The sequence below is a fragment of the Monodelphis domestica genome, chromosome 3 (genome assembly GCF_027887165.1).
Source record: "Monodelphis domestica isolate mMonDom1 chromosome 3, mMonDom1.pri, whole genome shotgun sequence".
NCBI classification, from domain to species: Eukaryota; Metazoa; Chordata; class Mammalia; order Didelphimorphia; family Didelphidae; genus Monodelphis; species Monodelphis domestica.
In genome coordinates, this window is record NC_077229.1 from 115,254,839 (window position 1) to 115,280,130 (window position 25,292).

The following is a 25,292-nucleotide window of genomic DNA, read 5'->3' on the forward strand; positions in this document are numbered from 1 at the left end:
TCCCTTGGATCTGGAGTGGTGAGAGGTTCTAGCCAGGTATTCTTCCAATGCTGTACTGGAACCTACTCAAACTAGTTTTCCTTGTTAAATTCTAATGTGAATATTTAAACTTTTGAAAATAGTAAACATCTAAAATAAGGGATTTATTCAATATTTTGTTCACTATAAATACTTAAGAAACTAATGGTAAAATGTTAATAATACAGTCTGTTCTTTGTACATTTTCCCCCAAAGAACACATTATCAAATATTTACCAGCACATTGCTGCCTCCTTCTGTCCCCCTTTTTTGCCACAGGTCCAAAATTCCATCACTACTACCTTTAAATACATGACCCCTTTGTCCAAATGAAAGCTTAATTCGCGTTGGTGAAACTCCATGACTTTCCAGATATGGGAAGAGCATTTGTGATCTGGGAAGAGCATTTGTGAATCTGTGATTATCAAGTTCCTTCAGGAAGTAGTGACCAATTCCTTATTCCTTTCATTGATGGCCAGCTTCCTTCGTCTTACGTGACTTGACTTGATCCTGACATGACTTGGCTTGACCCCATAAGTTCAGCCTTCTATCATTTTACATTACCAATCTAGCAGCTTACAACTTAAGAGAGATGAACAATAAAGAGTCCTCAAACTCATATTTCTGAGATGTTATCTCAATATGTCATTGTTTTATTGGACCCTGGTGCCTCACTTCACTTGTTCAAGCCTAGGCCAAAACAATTCCATTTTTATAGAAAACACAGAATTGCAGAAATACAAACACTTGGCTCTAGAGCTGAGAGAAAATGTCATTTGTCTTATGCCCTTTGAAGCAGCAGTTAAAGTGGTTTCCAGATCAGAAATCAGCTGGGTTCTCTTGGCTTAACCCTGACTTAAGAGACCCAATTCTTAACAAGGGTTTATTTCTGTAAGTGAGAAAGACTTCCTTTCTGGCATATTCCTTGGCTTCACAACACAGAATGGTCTTTAGCATGGAAAAGAGAAAACTTAATGAGAGGTGTTAGTAATGAGAGAATTATAGTACTTTTTTCCTAAAAAATATGAAAGATAATGATAGAAAATATCTTAAATATGTTAGTTACTTTTCAGAGATATTACAAATGGAATACATATTAGCCTAGATAGTCTCTGAAGCCCCTGCCAATGCTTCAGAGCTTCTGTAATTCTCATCATGGATCCTCTTGATTTTGGGACAGTTCTAATTTTATAAGACCTTTTTTTTGTAAAATCCTATAGAGTCAAAACTTTCTTCTCATGCCATATTCTATCAATATCCAATGCAATAAACTTCAATAATTTCTTCTAAGATCAATTAGAACACTTTCTGATGGGCTTTTAAAGACCATCCAAACCTGGCCCCTTCCTACCTTTCCCACCATCTTACATTATTATTATCCTTTATATGGTCTTCAGTCCAATGATACTGACCTTACTGTTTGTTGCACATGATACTCTCTCTGTGCCCTAACATGGTGCCCTTTGTAATGTCCCCAAAGCATAGAATGCTTTCCTCATTTACATCTTCTTATGTCCATGACTGAGTCCATCAGGACTTAGCTCAAATATTACCTTCTGGAAGAGGCCCTTCATAGTCTCTCTTAATTTCTATTTCCTTCCTTCCTAGATTATTTTCAATGTGTGGTACAGTGAATGAAGTCCTAGAGCTGTAGTCAGGAAAATCTGATTTCAAATCCTGTTATGGACACTGCCTACTGATAGGACACTGAGCAAGTCACTTAAACTCTACCTTCTCCAGTTTCCCTTTTTTTTTTTTGTAAAATCAGGATAATAATAGAACTCCTTCCCAGATGATAAAATGAGATAATATTTGTGAAGTGCTTAACAAACCTTAAAATGCTATAGAAATACTAGCTAAACATATTTTATATCTTGTGTGTGTATAGTTATTTGCATGTTTCTTCCTCCATTAGATTGTGAGCTTCTTCAGGACAGGTTGTATACATATATATGTATATATAACCATTAAATATATATCTATTTAACCGTTAAATATATATCTATTTAACTACTAAATATATATCTATTTAACCACTAAATATACATAAACCATTATATATTTAAATATTTAATTAAACAATTTCAATTAATCATATAGTTAACCATTAAATATATATGTCATATTTATTTATCCTTATTATTCCTAGGGTTCAGCCCAGTTGCTTGGCATTAGAGTAAGTGCTCATTAAATATTTGTCAACTATACCTTTCACCCATGGTGTTTAGTGTAGTACTCTCTGGGATCAAGCCTATCAAATTCAAAGAAGGATATCACAAGCTGCCTCCACATATCCTCTAAAGGTTAAAGTTTTCTAGGTTGAAGGTGGGAATCATAGGATTGTAGACCTTATGGATAAAAGGGTTTTAGAGGCTCTTTGGTGCAATCCATTCAATGCTGGGGAAGTCCAAAGAACCTATGACAAGTAGCCAGTACACTGGTACAGAAACCCAAGTGCCTATTTCTCTGAGTCTAAAATATCCATGAATTATTGTCACCATTTAAAAGATTAGGCCCTTCTAATGGAAGAGCCACTACCATTCCTTCTTTCAAATGCATATACCTTTGAAGGCTAGATGGGCTTGTGTCATTGGTTTCTTTGTAAGTCCCGGGGAGACAAACCAGGTCCATATAACAGAGCAGACTAGATCCCAAGGTGATGTCTAAGGTAAAGTAAAAATGTATCCTGACTCATTAGATAGTGTTCTTGGAATGATATTTTCTCTGGGAAAATTTTTTATTAGTATTTTATTGATATTTCTCTTTAAAATAAATTTATTACTTCCCAATGACTCCAGTTCTACATAACAGATTCTTCCTTAGAATGAATAAATACTTTAAAACATAACAAATCAATATTTTGGCCATGTCTTAAAGAATATCAGTCATTCCCTTACCTATAAATGACCATTTCTTTATCAATTGATAGAAAGCATTTTTCACAATCACTTCTTGGGAAAGTCTTTTCTCTGAACCTCATTTTATCTGCAAAATGAAGAATATGCATCATATGTTCACTTCCTCCCTAAGAAGTGTTATTGTGATATTCAAGTGAAAGAATAAAAGTGTTTTGTGGTTAAAAAAGACACTACAAGTGAAGGTATATGATGTACTTTAAATGGGTTTCAGGTGTTATGAGATGTTTCTACATTACTGTGTCAGAAGGCACAATTGTTTTACCCCTGTTATAATGAGATGCATAGCATAGTGAGAGGTCTGGTGAAGCATTTCTCCAAATGATGGACTTCCCACAAGTCTTAGTCTATGAGCTTTTGGTCATAGGACTTTAAAGTTGGAAGGTCTCTTAAAATGTACAATATTAGAATATATTTTTTTAGAGATGGAAGGGATCTTGGCTCACAGAACATTAAAGTTGGAAAGACTCTTGGAATTTAGAATATTAAAACATGGACTATTAAGACAGAAGAGAACAGGGGCAAGTAGGTGGCTCAATGGAGGGAGAGTCAGGACTAAAGATAGGAGGTTCTCGGTTCAAATCTGCTCTCAGATACTTCCATGTGACCCTGGGTAATGCCTAGCCCTTTCCACTCATCTGCTTTGGAACTAATAAACAGTATTGATTTTAAGACTGAAGGCAAGAGATTAAAAGAAAAAAGATAGAAGGAACCATTCATTATAAAGCATTAAAGTTGGAAAATTCTCAATATGTTGAATAATAGAATATAGAAAGTTAGAAATTATGTGACCTAAGATTATTGAACATTAAATTTGGAAGAACATTAGAAGTATAAACTAATATAATATAGAATATTAGAGATGAATGGGACCATAGAATATGGAGTGTTAGAAAACAGAAAATAGAATAGAGTTTATGGAAAGAACATTAGAAATAATTTAACTAAATATTCTTATTTTATACATGAAGAAATTGATATCAAGTGAAGGGAAATGACTTGTACAAGGGTCTTATAGTCAGTGGAAGAGTTGAAGAGCTCAAACAATGAGTAAATTAATACATTTTTTTGTCACACATTTATACAATATACCAAACACTGTGTTAGGCGCTGGAGTGTATTAGGCTCTATAAATACTTACTTATTGTTGATAGAATTTGCAAAGCATCTTACATGTGTTTTTGATTTTTCAAAACAACCCGAAGAAGCAGGTGTTGTTATTGTCCCCTTTTTATAAACAAGGAAACTGAGGCAGCCAATGGTTAGATGATTTACTGCTAGATTCTCACAGTTAGGGAATGTCTGAGGCAGAATTTGAGCTCAGATCTTCCTGACTCCAAATCCAATGCTCTCCATTTTGATATTTTTCTATGCCTGTACAACTACAAAGACTGAAATATATCTACTTTCAATAAGCTTATGGGCTAGATCTTGATAGAGTTAGATGATTTGGGGAATGGTTAAGGTGATCCCCAGTGAAGTGCCCCAAGTTTCTCTACTGGATCTCATGCTTTTTAACATATTTTTAAATTGGTAATTAGATGAAGGCATAGAAAACATTGTTATCAAATGATCAGATAACATCAAACTGAGAGGAAGGACAAACTCTTTGGATGACAAAGTCAGGACACAAAAGTATATTAACAAGTTAGAATAGACTGAAAGTAAAAGGATGAAAATTAATGCAGTCAAATCTAAAGGCTTCCAATTGGGTTCAAAAAACCAATTCACAAATGAAAGATAGGAGAATCATGATTAGACAGCTGTTTGTCTGGAAAGTATAAAGGGATTTTGGTTAAAGGTAAACTCATCATGAGCTAACACTGTGAAATTGGAGCAAAAAAAAATCCCAAACTACATTATAAGAGGCATAGCTTCTAGAAAGAAGGAAATGATCCTCCCACTACTTTGTCCCAGCTATTCCACACCTGAAATTGTGTTGAATTCTTAACATGATATTTCCAGAAGTATATTACTAAGCTGGAAAGTGTCTAGGCAATTTATGAGGAAATGCAAGAAAGGTGACATTATTTAGGGTATAGAATGAGACACATGCATGGACACATATAAATGTGGGTGAGATCTCATTCTACTTACATATATATGTATTTAATACAAGGCATTTTTATTTCTCTTTTTTTAATGGGATAGGCTATAGGAGGAGGAGAAATAAATTTGTTTTAATTCAAAAAAATTAAAAATAGAGATAAAATGTTTAATGTTCTTTCAGATAATAAGGCCATTATATTGTTAGTTTTAGTTAATTGTTTTACTTTGTTACAAGAGATTTTTCATGAAGAGTTGTCCTATCTGGGGATCAACTGAAGAAGACTGTTCATTCTGGAGAAGAGAAGCCAAGGGGTACTAGCTCCTAGTATTTACAGAACTATCATATGGAGCCAACATTTACTAGCTGTGCCACCTTGGGCAAGTCATTTTACCCTATTTGCCTCAGTTTCCTCATTTGTAAAATGAGGTGGAAAAGAAAATGGCAAATCACTCTAGTGGTCTGTGACTCTCTTTCCTTTGCCAAGAAAAACTCCAAGGAGGGTCACAAAGTTTTGCACCTGACTAAAATAACTAAACAACAACATATGGAGCAAGAGTTAGACTTTTTCTACTTAGCCCCAGAACTAAGGCAAATCTAGAAGAAATGAAGTCAAAGTTAAAGAGAGGCAAATTTAACCTTGATAAAGGGGAAAACTTCCTATCAATTAAGGCTATGCAAAAACGAAGAGTATAGAATATGTTTCTTACCATAGTCCTGTTAAATAGGCAGTGTAAACATTAGTATTCTTGTTTTATATATGAAGTAACAGAATAAAAAACAAGGAGGCTGACACTTGCCCAAGGTCACAAACAGAGTATCAGAGCTGAAATCAATCTTCCTTCGAATTTAAGGTCAATGCTTTTTCTACCATATTGCTTCTTTAGAACAACTGTGATGGAAATGGTGCTTGGTAAACCTTAATGCACTATTTTTTTATTTGTTTTCTGGACTTGGAATTTTGTTGGTTAAGGGAACTCCTTGTGAGGTTATTCCCTCCACCAGTATATATTGGCAACTACTTTGCAATTCATTGTCCTAGAGAATTTTCTTGGATGCTAAACCCAGAGCCAACCAGACATACACACTTTCAGGGGATCATAGGTATAGAGTTGAATGGGATTTCAGAGGCTATCTGGTCTAACCTCTTCATTTTACAGATGAGGATACTGAAGCACAGGGATATGAAAATGACTTGCCCAAGGGGACACAAGAAATAACCAAGTGAGATAGGATTTGAACTGAGGTCCTGGGATGTAGAATCAGTGCTTGTTTCATGCCGCACATTCTTACTATATACAACACATTGTCTTCTTTTAAGACATCATGACCTGTCCTGTCAAAGAACTTTAAGTGTGGTCGGGGGAGAAGACCAAACCACATTCTTATGTGGGCATTTTCTTTAGCAAGCTATGCAAAATGGTATATAATTATTTGTTAAATCATATATTATACATTAAATCATATTTTATTGTACTTAGAGGTAGTATGGGGTTCAGAAGAGGAGGAAGATCACTGGGATCCAGAGCCAGGGACAGCTTCTTTTAAGAAAGAAAATGAGAAATGGCACCCAAAGATGATGGATGCATTTGTATTTCAACCTGTATGGAATTGATCATCTCCTCTTGTCTTTTCAGTTTGATCTGCAGCGGATAGTGATTTATTGTGACTCTCGGCATGCTGAGTTGGAAACTTGCTGTGACATCCCTTCAGGACCGGTAAGATATAATGTCTACAGAAGGAGATATGGGCTTAAATTAAAGCAGGAGAGATTTCAATTGCATATATATTCTGTTTGGAGAATAAATTCATTTATTCATTCATTTAATTAGCATTTCAAAGACACCAGGGTCATCTACTACATCCCTGGCCATCACTAGTCATCTTGACTTTTGTCTCGCCATTGGACTTTGATGACTCTTGAAGAGAGAATGAGGCTGATGACTTCCTGCAAATCTGCCTCCCTTAAATCCAATTAATGTAAGAGTCTAGACATCACTCTGTGATGTCATCGATCCTTTTTGAAAACGAAGGACAAACATCAACAGGAACATTTTTAGTTCCAGCTATGTGCATGCCTTGTGCTAAGTACTGTAGTGAACAAAAAGATGATTAATACGATGTTCTTATTCTCAAGGATCTTCCATTCTAGTTTATAGAGCTATGATGATATCATGAGATTGAAGATTTAGAAAACATTTCCTTATCACAACTCTGTAAGGCAAAAGAAATGTGAATTATAATCTTTATTTTACACAAGAGGAAACTGAGAGATGAAATGATTTATTTGCCCAAAGTTACAAAAATAATGACTGAGCTGATGAAACCAATGTCTCTTACTTCCAAATCTCATGCTTTTCCCACTACACTACATGTGTACATATGACCATAGATGGCGTGTGCAAGATCACATAGCCAATATGGAAGAGCCATGTCTGGCATCCAGGTTTCACCCATTTTATCGGTCCCTTATACCACAAAGGTGAGAATTAACAGTTGTCTCTTTGGCTCAAATCAGGCTGTACCTTTTTCTTTAAGTCTATTGTATACCAAGTCTTAGTGAAGTCTATAATCAGTGTTATTTTTTTAGTTCTTCCTTATATACTTTTCCCTGTCAGGGTGACCTTTTTCTTAGGAAGGAAGTACTAGCCTATATTGAGCTTTTATTGGGGTCGTAGCACTGTGGAAGAAGTCAAGATTCAGTCCCTGCTCTTCAAGAGCATACATTCTTGAGAAAAACATTGTAATTTTGACTTTTTCAAACAACAGTTATTTTCTAATATGCTCTCTCTTTCCTTAGAATAGAGAAACACAATGAATCAAAAATTACCAGTCTCTGATAGCTCATGAAACATTTCCCCATAATCTTCCATCTCTCTGTTGAGAGTAAGAATGTATGTTGCATTTTTTGTTCCCCAGAATAAGGATTCATCACGGCATTTGATCTGAGTTTAGCCACTATTGTTTTTGTTATTGTAGACCTTGTGTATGTTTTCCAGGTAATCTTTAAATTTATGGTTCATAAGTTCCTTGTTTCAGTTTCTTATAATGCAATATTATTCTGTTATATGAATTTGCAATAGTTTTTTCATCTATTTCCCAAAGAAAGGACATTCATTTTGTTTCCATTTTTATTGTTGTTTTGCTATGACAAGAAATAAAGAGCTTAAAAACTTTTTGCCCTTCCACACATTCATATCTATCATAAAACAAGTTTCTTTCTAGTGAGATTTCATTAATACTTTGCATTCTTTCAGAGTAAGCACCTAACATGTTATAGCTCTTCATAGGTTACTTCTCTGACTATCTTGAATTTTGCAGAAGCTGCTTGGTATAGAGTTAAGAAATCCGGTTTTAAATCCAAATTCTAAAACTTTTTTTTTAACATACACATACACACATGACTTGGCAAGTCCCATAACATCTCTGAATCTCAGTTAGCTCAGCTATAAAATGGCAATGGTTCTACTTGGGTTGTTGTAGGGAAATGGTATCACAGAAGCCAAAGCACAATGAGAATGCATATGGTGGTTGGATCTGAGGAGTCAGAATATCTTGTGTTTTTTCTCCTTTAGTGCCAGGTGACTGTTATCACAGAAGCCCCTCTACCGGAGACCCCACCCACCATCGGCAGTGAGCAGATTGGCTTCCTGAAGACCATCAACTGTTCCTGCCCTGCTGGGGAAAAGGTACTCTGATGCTCTCCCCTCTTTCTTCCTGAAGCCAGGGTCACTGCTGGGGAGGCTCTTTCTACTGGAATACTTTCAGCTATAGGAAAGAATCAGAAAAAAAATTATATATCATTTACAAACTTCTAGGTCAGGGGCTGTAGAGGGTATGCAAGATCTTTATACAGTTATCTTTATGCTTCTTTGTTTTGATTAGTAACAACATTAAATATTTAAGTGCACATATTCAAAGTCATGTGATGGATCTGAGGACACCTATATAACTCCTGCTTTTAAGGAGCTAACAATCTAATTTATACCAACTGGTCATTGTAATGGACCCCAACCTGAAGTAGATAGGGAAACTGCTTACCCAAAAATTAAATCTATACTTTTCATTTCCAGAAGGTGTTTTTCCTCATAATGATCATTTTGGAGAGGAGGTAGGGTTACTAGTATGGGGTCCCTCCACCGGGACATAACTCAATTAAAGGGAAAAAAATCAATTTGGTTTAAACATAAGAATCTTTCTTAAGAATATTCTAAGAATATTCTTTCTCTTTACCGTCTCTACTCTATCCCACCACAAACTTATGCCATCTTCACTATCCCCTTCTCTAGCCCTTCAATGTCTTTCTTTTATAGCTCTTAGCATAGTCCTGGGAACTTTAAGTGCCTATCATTAGGCACTTAAAATGCTCATTAACTGAATAATTCTGTGACTATGTCAGATAAGATTGGAGCATAGTGTAGTAGGAAATCAGTATCTAGCAGAGGTGATTCTTAGAGTTAGAAGCCCTGCCTCTCATGCTAGGACTGTAGTCAATTTAACTCACCTCTCTGGGTCTTATTTTTAAAAAAGAAGAGCAATGTTGGAACTATACATCTCATAGGGTCATTGTAGAGTGCTGGGCCTGGAGTCAGGAAAACCTGAGTTCAAAATCAGTTTCAGAAACTTATTAGTTGTGCGAACTTAGGCATTCATTTAATCCATTTCCTTTAGTTTCTGCATCTGTAAAATGGAAATAATGATAGTGGTAGGACCTACCTAGCATGGTTATTGCAAGGACCAAATGAAATAATATTTCTAAGATGTTTAGCATAGAATCTGACTCATAGTAAGTTCTCTATAAATGGTGAATAATTAAATAACAATATAATTTGGAGGGCTTTAGAAATGGGAATGTTTCTATTTATAATAATGAAAACACCAGATTTGGGTGATGGTACAACCTCAGGGATAGTGTTTAGAATAATAAGATATATAGAGGATACAGTTAAGATTACCCTGTTGAACATGACTAAACTTGTTTGGTCCAGAAAAGTCACTCAGACTTGAGATTTATAGCTAGACCAGTATTTTTTTCTAATGTTTCGTGAGTCAATAGAATCACAGAGATCATCTGACTTGAATTCCCCTGGTTTTTCTGCTTTAAATTAGGAAACCAAAATAATAGGTATCCAGCCACCAAGCAATTTTGCTCAGCACCCACCATACACACGCAGGCAGCACACCAGGAACCTGTGAAGTCAGCCAAAACCAACCTCTTTTAGAGTTCACTCTCAGTGCTATCCCTTGCCCTGACTGGTAATGTCAATGGATTTTAAAAGGCTAAGCACAGTAAGAAATTTCTGAGGATGTGTCTGATAAAATGAATATCTTTTCTTATATTCTCTAGATGGAAAAGCTCAGATGGGACTTTCAAACCATCAACAAGGTTTAACTAAGTGCATATTATGTGCTCAGCGTCAGATATAGCACTATAAGGGTAATGAGAGACAAAAGAAATATAAATTAGTGACCTTTTCCAGGTAAATGTGCAAGACCTATTTCTGTTCTTAGGAAATAATTATATGTTCATGCACCAACCCAATAATAACAATTTATAATTGTATAATAATTGAAGGTTTGCAAAATACTTTCTTTATAATATTTGAGTTAGCTATTAGGATTACCATTTTGCAAATCATGAAACTGAGAATCTAAAGCATCTTGCCCATAATTGTGCAATAAGCATTATTTAGCAAGGATTAGAACCTAGAACTCTTTATTCTAAGTCACACAAATGATCTTCTGTACTATGCTGTTTCCATTAACTGCTAAGGACAGATTTCCAAAGGAGGATTCAGGTTTCATTAGATCAGATAAACAGCCCTCTGGAGTGACTATGCTTTCCCTTGATAATCCATGAATCTATTAATAATAAAAGTAACTAGAAGGGGGCAGATGGGTATCTCAGTGGATTGAGAGCCAGACCTAGAGATGGGAGGTCCTGGTTTCAAATCTGATCTCAAATACTTCCCAGCTGTGTGACCCTGGGCAAGTCACTTGACCCCCGTTGTCTAGCCCTTACCACTCTTCTGCCTTGGAACCAATACGTAGTATTGATTCCAAGATGGAAGGTAAGGGTCTATAAAAAGCAAGTAGAAGGAGGTGGATCCAAGATATAAGTGAAGGTAAATGAATCCATCTGATCTCTATATGATTAGCCTTCAAAAAACTTTGGATAATGTCTCAGAATGAATTCTAGAGCAACATAAGCCACAAAAAGATGGAAAAAAGTAATTTTTCAGTCCCAAAGCTTTTAGAAGGCTTGTACAAGGAATCCAGCACACCAGGATGGAAGTTGAGTGCAAAGCAGCCCATCAGAGTAGTCCCCACTTTGGCAATGGGCCCTGGACACAGTTGGAGTTCTCAGCCACAGACAATAAGGGGGATCAGACAACTGCTCAGAAGGAGATTACAGGGTCCTTTTGCTGGCTCTGGGTGAAACACTATTGTTACATTACTCATAAGCAAATGGAGGTAGCAATTCTGGGGCTAGCTTTCAGGGTAAGGAGGAATACTAGTATAAATCATTACTATTGGCCATAGAGGAACAGAGGATGCTGGTCATAGTTACAAGGAGGAAAGAGTGCCTGGGGTTACTCACAGATCAGAGCACAGGTTGGAAGAGTATTAAAAATAACTCTCCTTATAGCATGCCACCTTGGAAGAGCTGAAAGTGGATAGATTTTCAGTGTCAGCTCTGAAGATAGTTGCACAAAGAACCTGAAGCTTTTACAGTGCTCCTTACACCACAGGTAGAGAGCCCAACATTAATAGTTTTTTTTAATTAAAACAAAAGTAAAAGGCTAGAAAATGAGCAAACAAGAAAAAAAGAAGCTCAACATAGAAAGTTAATTTGGTGATAGGAAATCCAAAACACAAACTCAGAAGAAGATAATAAAATCAATAATGTTATATCCAAAACTTCCAAGAATATTATGATTTGCTCTCAAGCTCAGAAAGAATGAAGGAGCCCAAAATGGATTTTAAAATTCAAATAAAAGAGATGCAAAAGAAAATTTGGAAAAAAGAAATGAAAGTGATGCAGGAAAATCATGAAAAAAGTCAAGAGTTTGGTAAAGGAGGCAAAAAAAATACTGGAGCAATTAATACCTTAAGAACAGACTAGACCAATTTCTTAAGAAGAGACTCAAAAATCCAGTGAAAAGAACTCCTTGAAAAACAGATTGGCTAAATGAAAAAAAAGATACAAAAATACACTTAAAAGAAGAACTTCTTAAAAGGCATAACTGGCCATATTGAAAAGGAGGTACACAAATTCACCGAGGAAAAGAACTCTTTTCAAAGTAGCATTGGCCAAATGGAAAACGAGATACAAAAGCTCAGAGGAAAATCATGCCTTAAAAATTAGAACAGGATAAGTGGGGACTAATGACTCCATGACACATCAAGAAACAATCAAAAAAGTCAAAAGAATGAAAAAATATTTAGAAGAAAATGTGAAATATCTTATTGGAGAAATAGCTGACCTGGAAAATAAATCTAGGAGAGATAATCTAAGAATTTTTGAACTATATGAAATCATGATAAAAAATAACTTAGACATTATCTTTCAAGAAATTTCCAAGTAAAACTGTCCTAATATTCTAGAAACAGAGGGCAAAATATAATTGGAAGAATCCTTCTCTCATATCCTGAAAGAGATTCCAAAAATATTATACCAAAATTCTAGATCTCCCAGGTAAAGGAGAAAATATTGACAATAGCCAAAGAAGATCAAGTCAAATATCATGGAACCACAATCAGGATAACACAAGACTTAGCAGCTTATACATTAAAGGATCACAGGGCATGGGATATGATATTCCAGAGGTCAAATGAGGTAGGACTTCAACCAAGAATCACAAATCCAGCAAAACTGAGCACTATCCTTCAGGGGAAAAATGGTTGTTCAGTGAAGTAAAGGAGTTTCAAACTTTCCTAATGAAAGTATCCAAGCAAAATTTGAGTCTAAAATATAAGACTCAAAAGAAGCATAAAGAGGGAAACAGGGTGATAACCAGTGGAATCATGCGTCGGCTATGGGAGAGGGAAAGGCGGGGGGGGGGGGGGAGGGGAGGAAAAGAAAACGATCTTTGTTTCCAGTGAATAATGTATGAAAACGACCAAATAAAATAATATTAAAATTAAAAAAAAAAAAAAAGAGGGAAACAGGAAAGATAAATCAAAAGACATTAAATAAGGTTAAACTGTGTATATCCCTATATGGGCTATTGTAACACCAAAGAACTTTGCCATTTTAGGGCAGTTAGAAGTTATATATATATATATATATACACACATAATTTTAGGCAAAAGGAGAGGGTATATGTTGAATACGATGGGATGATATGAAATAAAATCAAATTAAGCATGAGAAAGAAGAATGCATTGGGGAGGGGGAAGGGAAAATAGAATGGAGTGAAGTATCTCACATAAAAGAGGCAAGAAAGAACTTTTACAGTGGAGGGGAAGATGGGAAAGGTAGAGAAGGGAACATGTGAACCCCACTCTCATCAGAATTGCCTCAATAAGGGAAAAACATACACCATCCATAGGGTATAGAAATCTGTCTTAACTTCCAGGAAAGTAGAAGGGGAAAAAGCTAAGAGAAGGAGTGGGAAGATGATAAAATAGAGGGCAGATTGAAGAGAGGTGGAGGTCAGAATTTAAGCAGGATGGAAAGTAATACAAGACAGTAAAAATTCTGTAATTTTATTCTGTCTCTCTAATAAAGGTCTAATTTTTGAAACATAGAAAAATGGGTCAAATATATAAGAATACAAGTCATTTCCCAATTGATTAATGGTCAAATAATATGAATAGACAAAATGACTAAAGCTCTCTCTCTTGTCATGCAAAAATTCCATAAATCACTATTAATTAGAAAAATACAAACTAAAACAATTCCAAATACCACCCACCATACTTATCAGATTAGCTATTATGATAGGAAAAATAAATGACAAAATTTGGAGTGGATGTGGGAAAATTGAGACTTGAATGCATCATTAGAGGAATTGTGAACTGATTTATTCATTCTAGAGAATAAATTGGACCTATGCCCAAAGAGCTATAAAATAGTATATATCCTTTGACTCAGCAATACAATATTAGGTTTGTATCCCAAAGAGATAAAAATCTAAAAACTGTAAGGACCTATATGTGCAACAATATTTAAAACAGCTCTTTTTGTGGGGAAAAAGAATTGTAAAGTGTAAATATGATTGTGATGGAATACAATGTAAGAAATGACAAGCTGGAGGAGCTCAGAAAAAAAAATTGAAAGACTTACAGGAACTAAACCAGAGTCAAATGAGCAGAACCAGGAAAATTTTGTACACAATGACAAGAATACTATACAATGAACAACTGTGAATAATTTTGCTATTCTCAGCAATACAATAATCTAAAACTATCCCAAAGTACTCATGTTAAAAAATGCTTTCTGCTTTCAGAAAAAAAGAACTGAGTCTGAATCCAGACCAAAGCAATTTTCCTTCTTACATTTTTAATGAGTTTCTTTCCAAAAAGTATTAATATCGAAAAATGTTCTACATGGTTTGGCATGTACAGTCTATATGAGATTGCTTACCATCTCAAGAGGGATTTGGAGGAGTAGGGAGGGAGGGAGAGAATTTTGAGACAACACTCTTAGAAAACTTTTGGAAACCATTTTTGCATGTAACTGGGGAAAATTAAATTAAAAAAACTAATAATTTTATAGTCATATAAATCCTGTGGGTATGGTAGGTATCTACCAGATAATTGATGTAGTTTGTAGTTATTTTGAATATATTTTCTTGTAATCTTTTTCCTTTTTATGGTTTGTAACATATAGAAATATTGTTATGGTGAATTTATTTTGTATCTTAATTTCTTAATGAAGTTATTAATCATCTCAGTTTCTTCATTGATTTTCTAAAACTTTCTTAATAAACTATTTTCATTTTAAAAAATAATAAGAGCAACTGGCATTTATATAGAATTTTAAGTTTCCAAAGTATTTTTCATATATTATTCCATTTGATCCTCACTATACCCTAGTGAAGTTTTTCTATTATTATTCCTATTTTACATTTGACTGAAGCAAACTGAGATTAAATGACTTGCCTAGAGTCATATCACATAGCCAGTAACTGTAGTGGTAGATTCCTGTTGTTACTTTTTTTTAACCCTCCCTTTCCTCTTAGAATCAATTCTGTGAATTGCTTCCAAAGCAGAAGAGTAATAATGGCTAGGCAATAGGGGTTAAGGGTCCTGTCTAGGGTTACACAGCCAGGAAATGTCTGAGACCATATTTGAAACTAGGACCTTCTGTCTCTGAGCCTGGCTTTCAATCCACTAAGCCACGTACCTGCTCCCTCAGGAGTTCTTGATGCCAAGACTCATCCTCTCTCTAATGCAGACTGAATGTATGTATAAGAGCAATGAGATGATGTGACCAGGAGTCTTGGGCCACAGAAGCATGATGGAAACTAGCATATAGCAAGAAACTTCAGTTTCACTAGTGTTTACTGATCATCTAAGACCTGCCTAACTTAACTCAGCATCATGGGAGACATCAGACCAACTGATAGTACTTTGGGAATATTCTGTATTAGAATGAAATCACTGCTTTACTAGCAGCAATGCAATGACCCAGGACAATTCTGAGGGACTTAAGAGAAAGAACAGTATCCATATCCAGAGAAAAAAACTGTGGGAGTAGAAACACAGAAGAAAAACAACTGCTTGATCACATGGTTCGATGGGGATATGCTTGAAGATGTAGACTCTAAATGATTACCCTAGTGCAAATATTAATAATTTAGAAATAGGTCTTGATCAATGACACATGTAAAACCCAGTGGAATTGTGCATTGCCTATGAGATGGGGTGGGAGTAGAGGAGGAAAATAATATGAATCATGTAACCATGGAAAAATATTCTTAATTAATTAATTAATTTAACTTTAAAAAAAAGAATGAAATTACTGGAGATCATTTCCACATCTCTATTGGATTTCCTTATTTCATTCCCTCTTCAATGATATCCACTTTTGCCCCTTAAGCAATTAAAAATTAAAAAAAAATATGTCTTTCTCTCCAAAGACCTAGGAATTTGTCCATGGAAAACAAATTGTTTCTCTATTTGGAATCAATGAAATAATAATTAATTACAAAAAGGTGCCACATACCAACATGTAATGTGTTTAGTGTCTGACTATCTTCAGCCCTCACTCACTAAACTCTTCCTTTCCGTAAGTTCTAGGAACAATAGCCTGCTAGACAGAGACTTTATGCTAATAAAAAGTGAGAGTATTTAAACATGGAATTAATGTATCCTTCCAATTGAACCCAATGCATTTTACCTTTTGAGCAGGGTCCAGCCAGCATCACCTGCTGTCCTTACCTTAGCATTACTTATATTTGGGTTTAATCTGTATGCTGGATACTGAAGGTGTCAATACTGAGTGAAAGGAAATAGTGAAAAATTGAACCTTTAATTATAACTTTTTTCTTTGTTCCCACAGGGTGAAAGGGGCATTGAGGGACCTCAAGGTCTCAAGGTCAGTATCCTCCCTACAATCTATTTTTCTTTAGATACTAGACAAGATTATATCCTCTCTCCATGTCCTCATCTTTCCTTAGTATCTTTTTTGCCTTTAGAATAAAACAGAGGCTGCAGCTCAGTATTTAATGCCTTTTGCAATTTTCTTTCAATCTACCCACCTCTCTAGACTTATTTCTCATTACTCACTTCTTCTCACATATTCTGTATTCAAACCAAACCAGATTACTTGTTTTATTTCCCCCAGATTTGGCATGCTTTATCCTTTTTCTCAGGCTATTCCTTATGTCTTGAATGCCGCCTTCTCTCACCTTTTAAAATCCTAAGCTTTCTTTAAGTATCAGCTTGCATGTCATCCTTAGGGGATGCCTTTTCTAGTTCTTGGAATTGTTATGACTTTTTCCTTTACTCTTCAAATTATCATGTATCTGACTATGGTTTGATTATATATTATCTATTGCCTTACCCCTAGCTGGTTAGGATGTAAGCTCCTTGAGGACAAGGTCTATTTCTCATCGTCTCTGGATGTTCTCATTGCTTAACACTGTGTCTGCCTTATACATAGTATCTCCTTAGCACTCTTATGTCAGATTGGATTAGGCTATTTATGATTTTTGGAATATCATCTCCCCTCTGCTGACGATATTTGAACCCTTGTATGCTTTGTGGCTGTAGTCTTTTGGAGATTTTAATTAGGTTTTGAGGAGACCATTTGGTCATCTAGTTGAGCCTAGAGAATTATTTTCCACAAAGAATGCTCCTAGGACATGTCAAAGCTCATTCAAATTAGTGACATTCCTTTTAGAAGCAAGATTCAGGAGTAAATCATTTCTGTAAAGCAAAGGGGACCTGCCTCTGATCCTCCCTTTATTGAGTCTATAGTCTTACACATAGTCTGACAACCTCTATTATTCACACGCAGTGATTTGGATTCACAGATTATTAGAACTGAAAGAGATCCTTAATAGGATGTCCAGCACCCTCATTTTCATAGAGATCATCTAGTCAGACCTTCTAATTTTATAAATGATGAATCTAAAGCCCAGAGAGCAGAAACAATTTGCTGAAGGTCATGTGGCTTATGAGTGACAAAGCTTAGCCTTGGACTCTGGTGTCCTCATTCCAAATCCAGAGCCTTCTCTACTATTCCATTATTGTTCAATCATTTCAGTCCTGACCCCATTTGGGATTTTCTTGGCAAAGATACTGGAGTGATTTGCCATTTCCTTCCCAGCTCGTTTTACAGATGAGAAAACTGAAGCAAACAGGGTTAAGTGACTTGCCCAGGGTCACACACCTAGTAAGGATCTGAGGCTGGATTTGAACTTAGGTTTTCCTGATGGCATTTACCTCCTGTGCCATCTAGGTGCCCTATTACTATAACCTACTTCTCTTTTTTGACTCTGATCTCTTTCCTCTTTTATCCATCCTTCATGGCAGCATCCTAATGTTTTGTTTTGTTTTTTCGAAAATCATGTTTCCTGACTTTTTTTTAAAACAATAACACAATAGTAATAATGTTGATATGATATTATGATAATAATGAGAAATGGCTAAGAGGTGAGTAAAGAGCAGGTCACAGGGTTGGAAAGATCAAGGTTCAGGACCTGCCTCTGTCACATGCCAGCAGTGAGACCCTGAACAAGTGGTTCTGAGTTTCCTAGACAAGTGAATATCTTAAGTCACAGTGTAGTTACAGATTCAAACTACAACACAATTGGATGGTAATTGTAGAAGAATGGCCTCATGAGGAGTTCATTACACTATAGTAATCATATTTCATAATAAGAATAGCAAAATAATAAATTACTCCTAACCTGTAGTATTTCACTATAGAATAATATATAATTATGTGTTTCATTAATAATCTTTTTATATGCACCACTTTACTTGGTTCTCAACAAAATTTTTGGATGTTATTTTTGTAGCACTAAATTTCATTACCTGCATGACTTTGAGCAACCATTTTCATTTATTGGTTCCCAGTTTTCTCATCTATAAAATGGGTAATCTTTCCCCTTTCTTTTTTAAATTTCTTTTTTATTATATATTTTTTTCCAATTACATGTAGGTGCAATTTTTAAAAATAGTTTTAATATATTTTTTGTATTCTTCCCTTTTGTTACCCCTTCCCCAAGATGGTAGGTGACATAATATAAGTTATATATGTGCTGTTGTACGATGCATATTTCCGTGTTAGTCATGTTTTGAAAGAAGACATATTGCTTATAAAGGCAAAACCTCATGAAGAAATAAAGTGAAAAATGATTCACTTCAATCTGCATTCAGATGCCATCAGTTCTTTTTATGACAGTGGATGGCCTTTTTTTTGTCATGTGTCCTGTGGAGTTGTTTTGAATCCTTCTATTGCTGATAATAGTTAAGTCATTCCCAGTTGATCATTGAACATTATTGAAGCTACTGTATTTCATTAGATTATTGCAAGAACCAAATAGGATAGCGCATGTGAAAAGATTGTTAACCTCATAATTCTGAGGTTATTGTCAGGGGCCAATTTGCTGTTATTATTGTTGTGCTAATTTGATCAGTGAGAAAATTGAGGCTGTGTTTGATGAGATTATTCTTGGTAATTATGAATTTTTTGTGGAGGAAAAAGAGGATTCGTTCCCCTATTTTTCAGATGAAAACCCTGATACTCACAAAAGTGGAATAATTTGTCCAACATCTTATAAGTGAATAATGTTAGATCCAGGACAAGAAACCCTTGAGACTCTTAACTAATAATCAAGTTCTAATTCTATGGTACCTAACTTTCAGGGATCATGAGAGCAAGGCAACAAGGTATAAGGAATTAGATCTCCTTGAAATGCTGTTTTGTTTCTATTCCATTTAAGTTTGCCTCTCTCTTCCCTACTCTCTCCACACTTCTCATTCTTTCTCTTCCCATTTCTGGACTTAGATACTTTATGTCTGTGTGACCCTAAAGAAGTCTCTTAAGTACTGTCTGCCTCAGTTTCCTTCTCTGTAAAATGAGACTAATAATAACATCAACCTCTCAAGGTTATTGTGAGGATCAAATGACAGAATAAGTCTAAGTTCTTAGAACAGTGCCTGACACATTGTGGGAACATTATAAATGTTTATTTCTTTCTTGCTTCCTCCTGCTCCTCTCACCTATATTTTTCTATTCCCCTCTTTTCCTTTCTCCTCTTTCTTACCCTTCTTTTTTCCTCTCCTTTCTTTTTCTCTCTTCTCACTCTCTTTCCCTTATCCTTCCCCCTCCTTTTCTTTCTAACATTCTCTTTCACTGTCTGTCCCTTTCTTTTCCTTTGTTTCTACTTCTATCATTTTTTCTTGCTCTTCCCCTCTCCTTTACCCTATAATTCTTCCCTCTTTCCCACACCAATTCCTACTTCCCCCCGTTTCCCTTCTCTTTCCTGTCCATTTCTCTTCCTTCTCCTCTCCCTCTCTCTCTCTCTCTCTCTCTCTCTCTCTCTCTCTCTCTCTCTCTCTCTCTCTCTCTCTCTCTCTCTCTCTGTCTCTCTCTCTGTCTCTCTCTCTCTCTCTCTCTCTCTCTCTCTCTCTCTCTCTCTCTCTCTCTCTCTCTCTCTCTCCCACACACACACACACACACATCTGTCTTCAGGTACAGAGCAGTGTCTATCATCTCTGGCAGCTATAAAACTCATCTGGCAGGATGTCACCTGTGCTAGCCTCGTGCCAAATTGTCTGTATGCCGTGATAGAGGGCAGCAAGAGCAGGGTTATTGGGTCATGTTGATTTTAGAAGAAAAAGAAAAGGCATCTCTGCTTCACAAAATGTTCTTGGGGTTGTAACCTTAAGGCTTCTTGGCTGCCAGGAAAAATATATTTGCGGGTTTTACAGACTTATAAATAGAATGTGGTTGCATGAAAGAGTGACTGTTTATGTAACAGTCACAGGATTTCTTTGGGATAGCAGAATAATAGGATAAATAAATTAATCAAATAAATAAGATAAATAGGGGCTCAAGCCCCCAAAAATATCAAGGGGAAAATAAATTTAAAACAATGAAACAGTGAAATTGAATGTGGATTTAGCTCACTTGGCCAAAGAATACCCTCTCTTTCCAGCATGGCTTTGGCACCATTGATGAATGCCATCTATGTTCCTATTAACAATCAAATATGTGGCAAACCCAGTTAGTGGGTAAGACAAGCCAAATAAAGAATGACTTTTATAGGACTAATACACAGCTATGGGGTCACCAAATATCAGAACTGTGAAGTCTAGCAGAGGTCACTAATCCCAGTTTTCTCATCTTATAAGATAAAGGTACTGAAACCTTGTAAGGAGAGTTACTTAATCCTAGTCAGAGAGAGGTTTGTATTGATGACTACTAAGGGCCAGGGAAAGCAATAGGTGATTGGCATTCCAGTACAAAGAATGAAACACAAAACATTTACATTATTATTGTTGTTGTTGCTTATTTATTTCAATCATGTCTTCCTGACCCATTTGGTATTGTCTTTGCAAAGATACTGAAGTGGTTTGTTATTTCACTCTTCAGCTCATTTTATAGATGAGAAAACTGAAGTAAATAGGATTAAATGATTTGCCCAGGGTCACACAGCTAGTAGGCATTTGAGGTCAGCTTTGAACTTGGGAAGATGAGTCTTCATGATTTCCAGGGCTAGTGTTCTCTCCACTATACCACCTAGCTGCCCTCTATATTCTAATTGGGTAGAAAATAAGTACAAATTGTATATATTTATAAATGTGCATGTGTGTATATAATATATACATACATAATATATATTATATATGCATCATAAATATGAAGTAATTATCAATTAGTGTATATAAACAAAAGCATATTTTTATAATAAAATATAATATATAAGCACACACAAATATATTTGTATATTTATGTAGAGTAATTAAATATGATTTAGTTGGGGCAGGAAAGCACCAGCTGTTGAGGGGATCAAGAAAGTCCTCATGCAGAAGATGGTACCTGAACAACGTGGGAAAGGAAGGGAGGGATGCTACAAGATGGCAGTAAGGAGAGAGGCTATTACAGGCTTGAGAGACCATCAGGGAAAAGGCGATCAGTAGTGACAGACCAAGAATGAGAGCACTACCGTTTCTTGACATGTATCCTCCAGAAAGGATTGACCCAGTGTGTTGGGAGCCTTCCTCTGTTTTTGTTTGTTTTTATTAGTTCATTGATCCCAATGCTATATGCTGCGTGGTCCATCTACTCTGCTTCATTCTATCCAGGTGGCCTGCCTACCTCCTTTCCCATTCGTATATATCCTCACCATTGTCTTTTACAACATTTTTTGATGCACAGATCATCATTCATAATGTATTGTTGCCTGCCGGCTGTCTTTTCCTTGTTCTTTTGGTATCTGCCATTATTTACCTCTGAGCTCTTGAAAACATCACAAATATAGATTGACTCTTAATTCTGGTTCAGTATCACAGGATCAAATGGTTCACAATGATTGATTCAAAGATGGAGGTGAACTCAGAGAGCACCTCTTGAGGAAGCTCAGGATCTTCAAGGTGTAGAGAGTCCTTGGAATTGTGTGGTCTGACTTATTATCCACCTAACCTGATGCTTTTCTTTTTGAAAATTTTAAGGGAGAAATTGGAGTTCCAGGATATAGTGGACTCCCTGGGCCCAAAGGAGAAAAAGGTGATTCGGTAAGTAAATAATCAATCAGTCAATCAATCATTTGATAAGCATTTAAGTGTGGTGCCAAGGAGACAGATACAGAAATGAAACTCTTTGGGCAGGGGAAATATTCAGTAATTTAAAAATTCTCATGCTTTGAGGGCTGTGATATGATATAAATTAAACACTTCTCTTTATTTTTGGCTTTTTTCTTTCTTAGGGCCAGGGAACATTTTTCAAAGGAGAAAAAGGTGAAAAGGTATGATTTCTGCTTCATACTGCACCATGGACCTTGGGAGGTAAATGAACAACATGGCAGAGGGGTCTGTTTTTGCTAGGATCCACAGTCACTAAGAGCATTTTCTAGAAGGGATAGTTTCATAAGATAATTGTCCAAGGTTTGTGCCATCAATGATTTTTCTTTCTCTTCCCCGATTCTGAGAACTTTCAATTTTTTAAGAAAGATGAAAGATGGAAGGGAGAGCCAATATATATATATATATATCTGTATATATCTATATCTATATCTATATCTATATCTATATCTATATCTATATCTATCTATCTATCTGTCTATCTATCTATCTATCTATCTATCTATCTATCTATCTATAAAAGGATGACTTCAAGTCAAGGAGCCATTCATTTTCCACGTCTCTCTCTCTCTCTCTCTCTCTCTCTCTCTCTCTCTCTCTCTCTCTCTCTTTCAACCCCTACCTTTTGTCTTAAAATTGATATTAAGTATCACTTCTAAGGCAGTAGAGTAGCAAAGGCTAGACAAATGGGATTAAGTGAATTGCACGTGGTCACATGGCTAGTAAATATCTGAGGTCATATTTGAACCCAGCACCTCCCATCTCCAGACCTTGTTCTCTATCCATTGAGCCACTTTACTGCCCTTCCTTAGTCTCTCTTTACCATATTAGTGTATACCATGAGATAGCATTCTGGAAGGGCAAAAGACAGAGCAAGTGAAATGAATCTTTTTGAGCCCACAGACACTAAATTGAGTTAATAATGCCCCTAATTAAGCAATGCTTTAAGACCAGAAAATGAAAATAAAATTTAAAAGATCCTAGAATTCTAGTTTATTTTCTCTAGTTCCAGATCATTAGCCACCATGAAACTTCAATCTTTACAGATTTATTAAGAAAGCAAGAGCCTGCTAACTAAAAAGTTCCAATTCAATAACAAACAAAAATTGATTAAATATGAACTCTTAGTCAGGCCCTATTAGCACTAGGATACAAAACAGGAAAGTACTAATCTCTGTTCTCAAAGAGGGATGTATGATAGGAAGAAAGGAGGATAGAAATCAGGCTTGAATGTGAATAACTGTAATAGAAGTAAGAAGCTAAGTCTGCAAGAGAGGTTAAACACAACGATCCCAAAGACTTGAGAAAAATGACATCACATTGATCTAGGGATGATCAGAAAGGCTTCATGAAAATGTTATTACCTATGTTGGGTCTGGATGGAAAGGAAATAAAGCATTTCTACCTGAAGTGATAAGGAATGAGAATCCTTTCATACCCTGGGGAACAGCAGGAGCTGAATTAGTCAATGCAAGTGTAAGAATCAGGGGGAAGAAAGTGAATGGTCAATTGGAATGGTGTGAGATAAGTTTGGAAAGGTACCTGATCACTCTTCTTAGTATATAGATACACACAAAAACTCTTGCATTTTTTAAAATTAAAGTTTATTTATTTGTGACATTAATACTCAGTTAAATTTCTCTTTCCCTTCCTTCTCTTCATTAAAGAAGGCATCATTTAAGAAAAAGATATATGTATATATAAAATCATGTCTTACTATTTCTGTTTATCAGCATATTTTTAGAGGAAGGTAAGAAGCATTTATTAGGCATTTAATAAATGCCAGTCATTGTGCAAAACACTTTACAAACATTTTATTTGATCATGCATAATAAATTTCATAAAAATATTTATAAAAATAAATTTTATGAATTGGCTTTTTTTTACAGCATCTCCTTTTCTCAGACAGCCTTCCTTTTAAAGTGAATAAAAAGAGTTAGGGGAAGTAATTTAGCAAAATTAACTAAAATATATAAAAAAATATTGACATTGTATATATCGTGTTCCATATTCACAGTCAACTATCTCTGCAAAGAAGCTAAAGATAGTTCTTTCTCTTTTCTTTTCTTAGGGCCAAGCTCAATTATTTGAGTTTTGAAGAATTCAGTCTCCATTGTTTTGTGATTATGGTTTTTGTTTTTCTATTTACATTGTTGTAATCCTGATGGATATTGTTTTCCTGATTCTCCTTACCTCATTTTGCATCCCTTCATCTAAGTCTTCCCTTTCTTCTCTGTATTTATCTTGCTTATTTCCTACAGTCTAGTAATAGTACATTTTATTCCTCTAATTCAACTTGTTTAATAATTTCCCTATGATGGGAATCAACTTTTCATCCAGTTCTTTGCTTCCTTAAAAAGGCTTTCTCCTAAGTATTTTGGTGCAAATATATAATTCCTCTCTCCATCCCTTCCTTCCTTCCTTCCTTCCTTCCTTCCTTCCTTCCTTCCTTCCTTCCTTCCTTCCTTCCTTCCTTCCTTCCTTCCTTCCTTCCTTCCTTCCTCCCTTCCTCCCTTCCTCCCTTCCTCCCTTCCTCCCTTCCTCCCTTCCTTCCTTCCTTCCTTCCTTCCTTCCTTCCTTCCTTCCTTCCTTCCTTCCTTCCTTCCTTCCTTCCTTCCATTTCTTTTTCTTTCTTTATTCTCTTACCTTCCATCTTAGAATCATCAGTAATTATTGGTTCCAAGGCAGAACAATGGTAAGGGCTAGGCAATAGAGGTTAAATAACATGCCCAAGAATCCCAGGGAGGAAGTATCTTGAGGCTAAATTTGAACCTTACACTAATTTTAAATTTTGCTCATTTTTATCAGTATTTGTGGCTTAATATTGCTTCAATTTCTGAATATATCTCTTTTTCATCCAGTGAGCTATTCCTTATACCAACAAAAAGGATGAAAAAACAAACAGCTCAACAAAGTAAATCCAGTCTACTATATATAGAAGCATATGCTGTACCCTAGATCCTATTATCTATCTCTTTATCTCTCTATCTAATACTAATGATCCATCCATACATAAGCTCTCATCCATCCATCCATCCCTTCAT

At 35.6% G+C, this 25,292-nt stretch overlaps 1 protein-coding gene across 1 annotated transcript in view; it reads left to right on the forward strand.

Moving 5' to 3' along the window:
* The window catches only part of COL22A1 (collagen type XXII alpha 1 chain), a 564,322-nt gene that overhangs the window by 211,007 nt on the left and 328,023 nt on the right, over nt 1-25,292 (forward strand). The window contains exons 8-12 of the mRNA XM_056823025.1: nt 6,618-6,698; nt 8,556-8,669; nt 16,493-16,528; nt 22,120-22,182; nt 22,374-22,412. Coding sequence (XP_056679003.1) covers nt 6,618-6,698; nt 8,556-8,669; nt 16,493-16,528; nt 22,120-22,182; nt 22,374-22,412 — 333 coding nt within the window. The remainder of the gene's footprint in view (nt 1-6,617; nt 6,699-8,555; nt 8,670-16,492; nt 16,529-22,119; nt 22,183-22,373; nt 22,413-25,292) is intronic.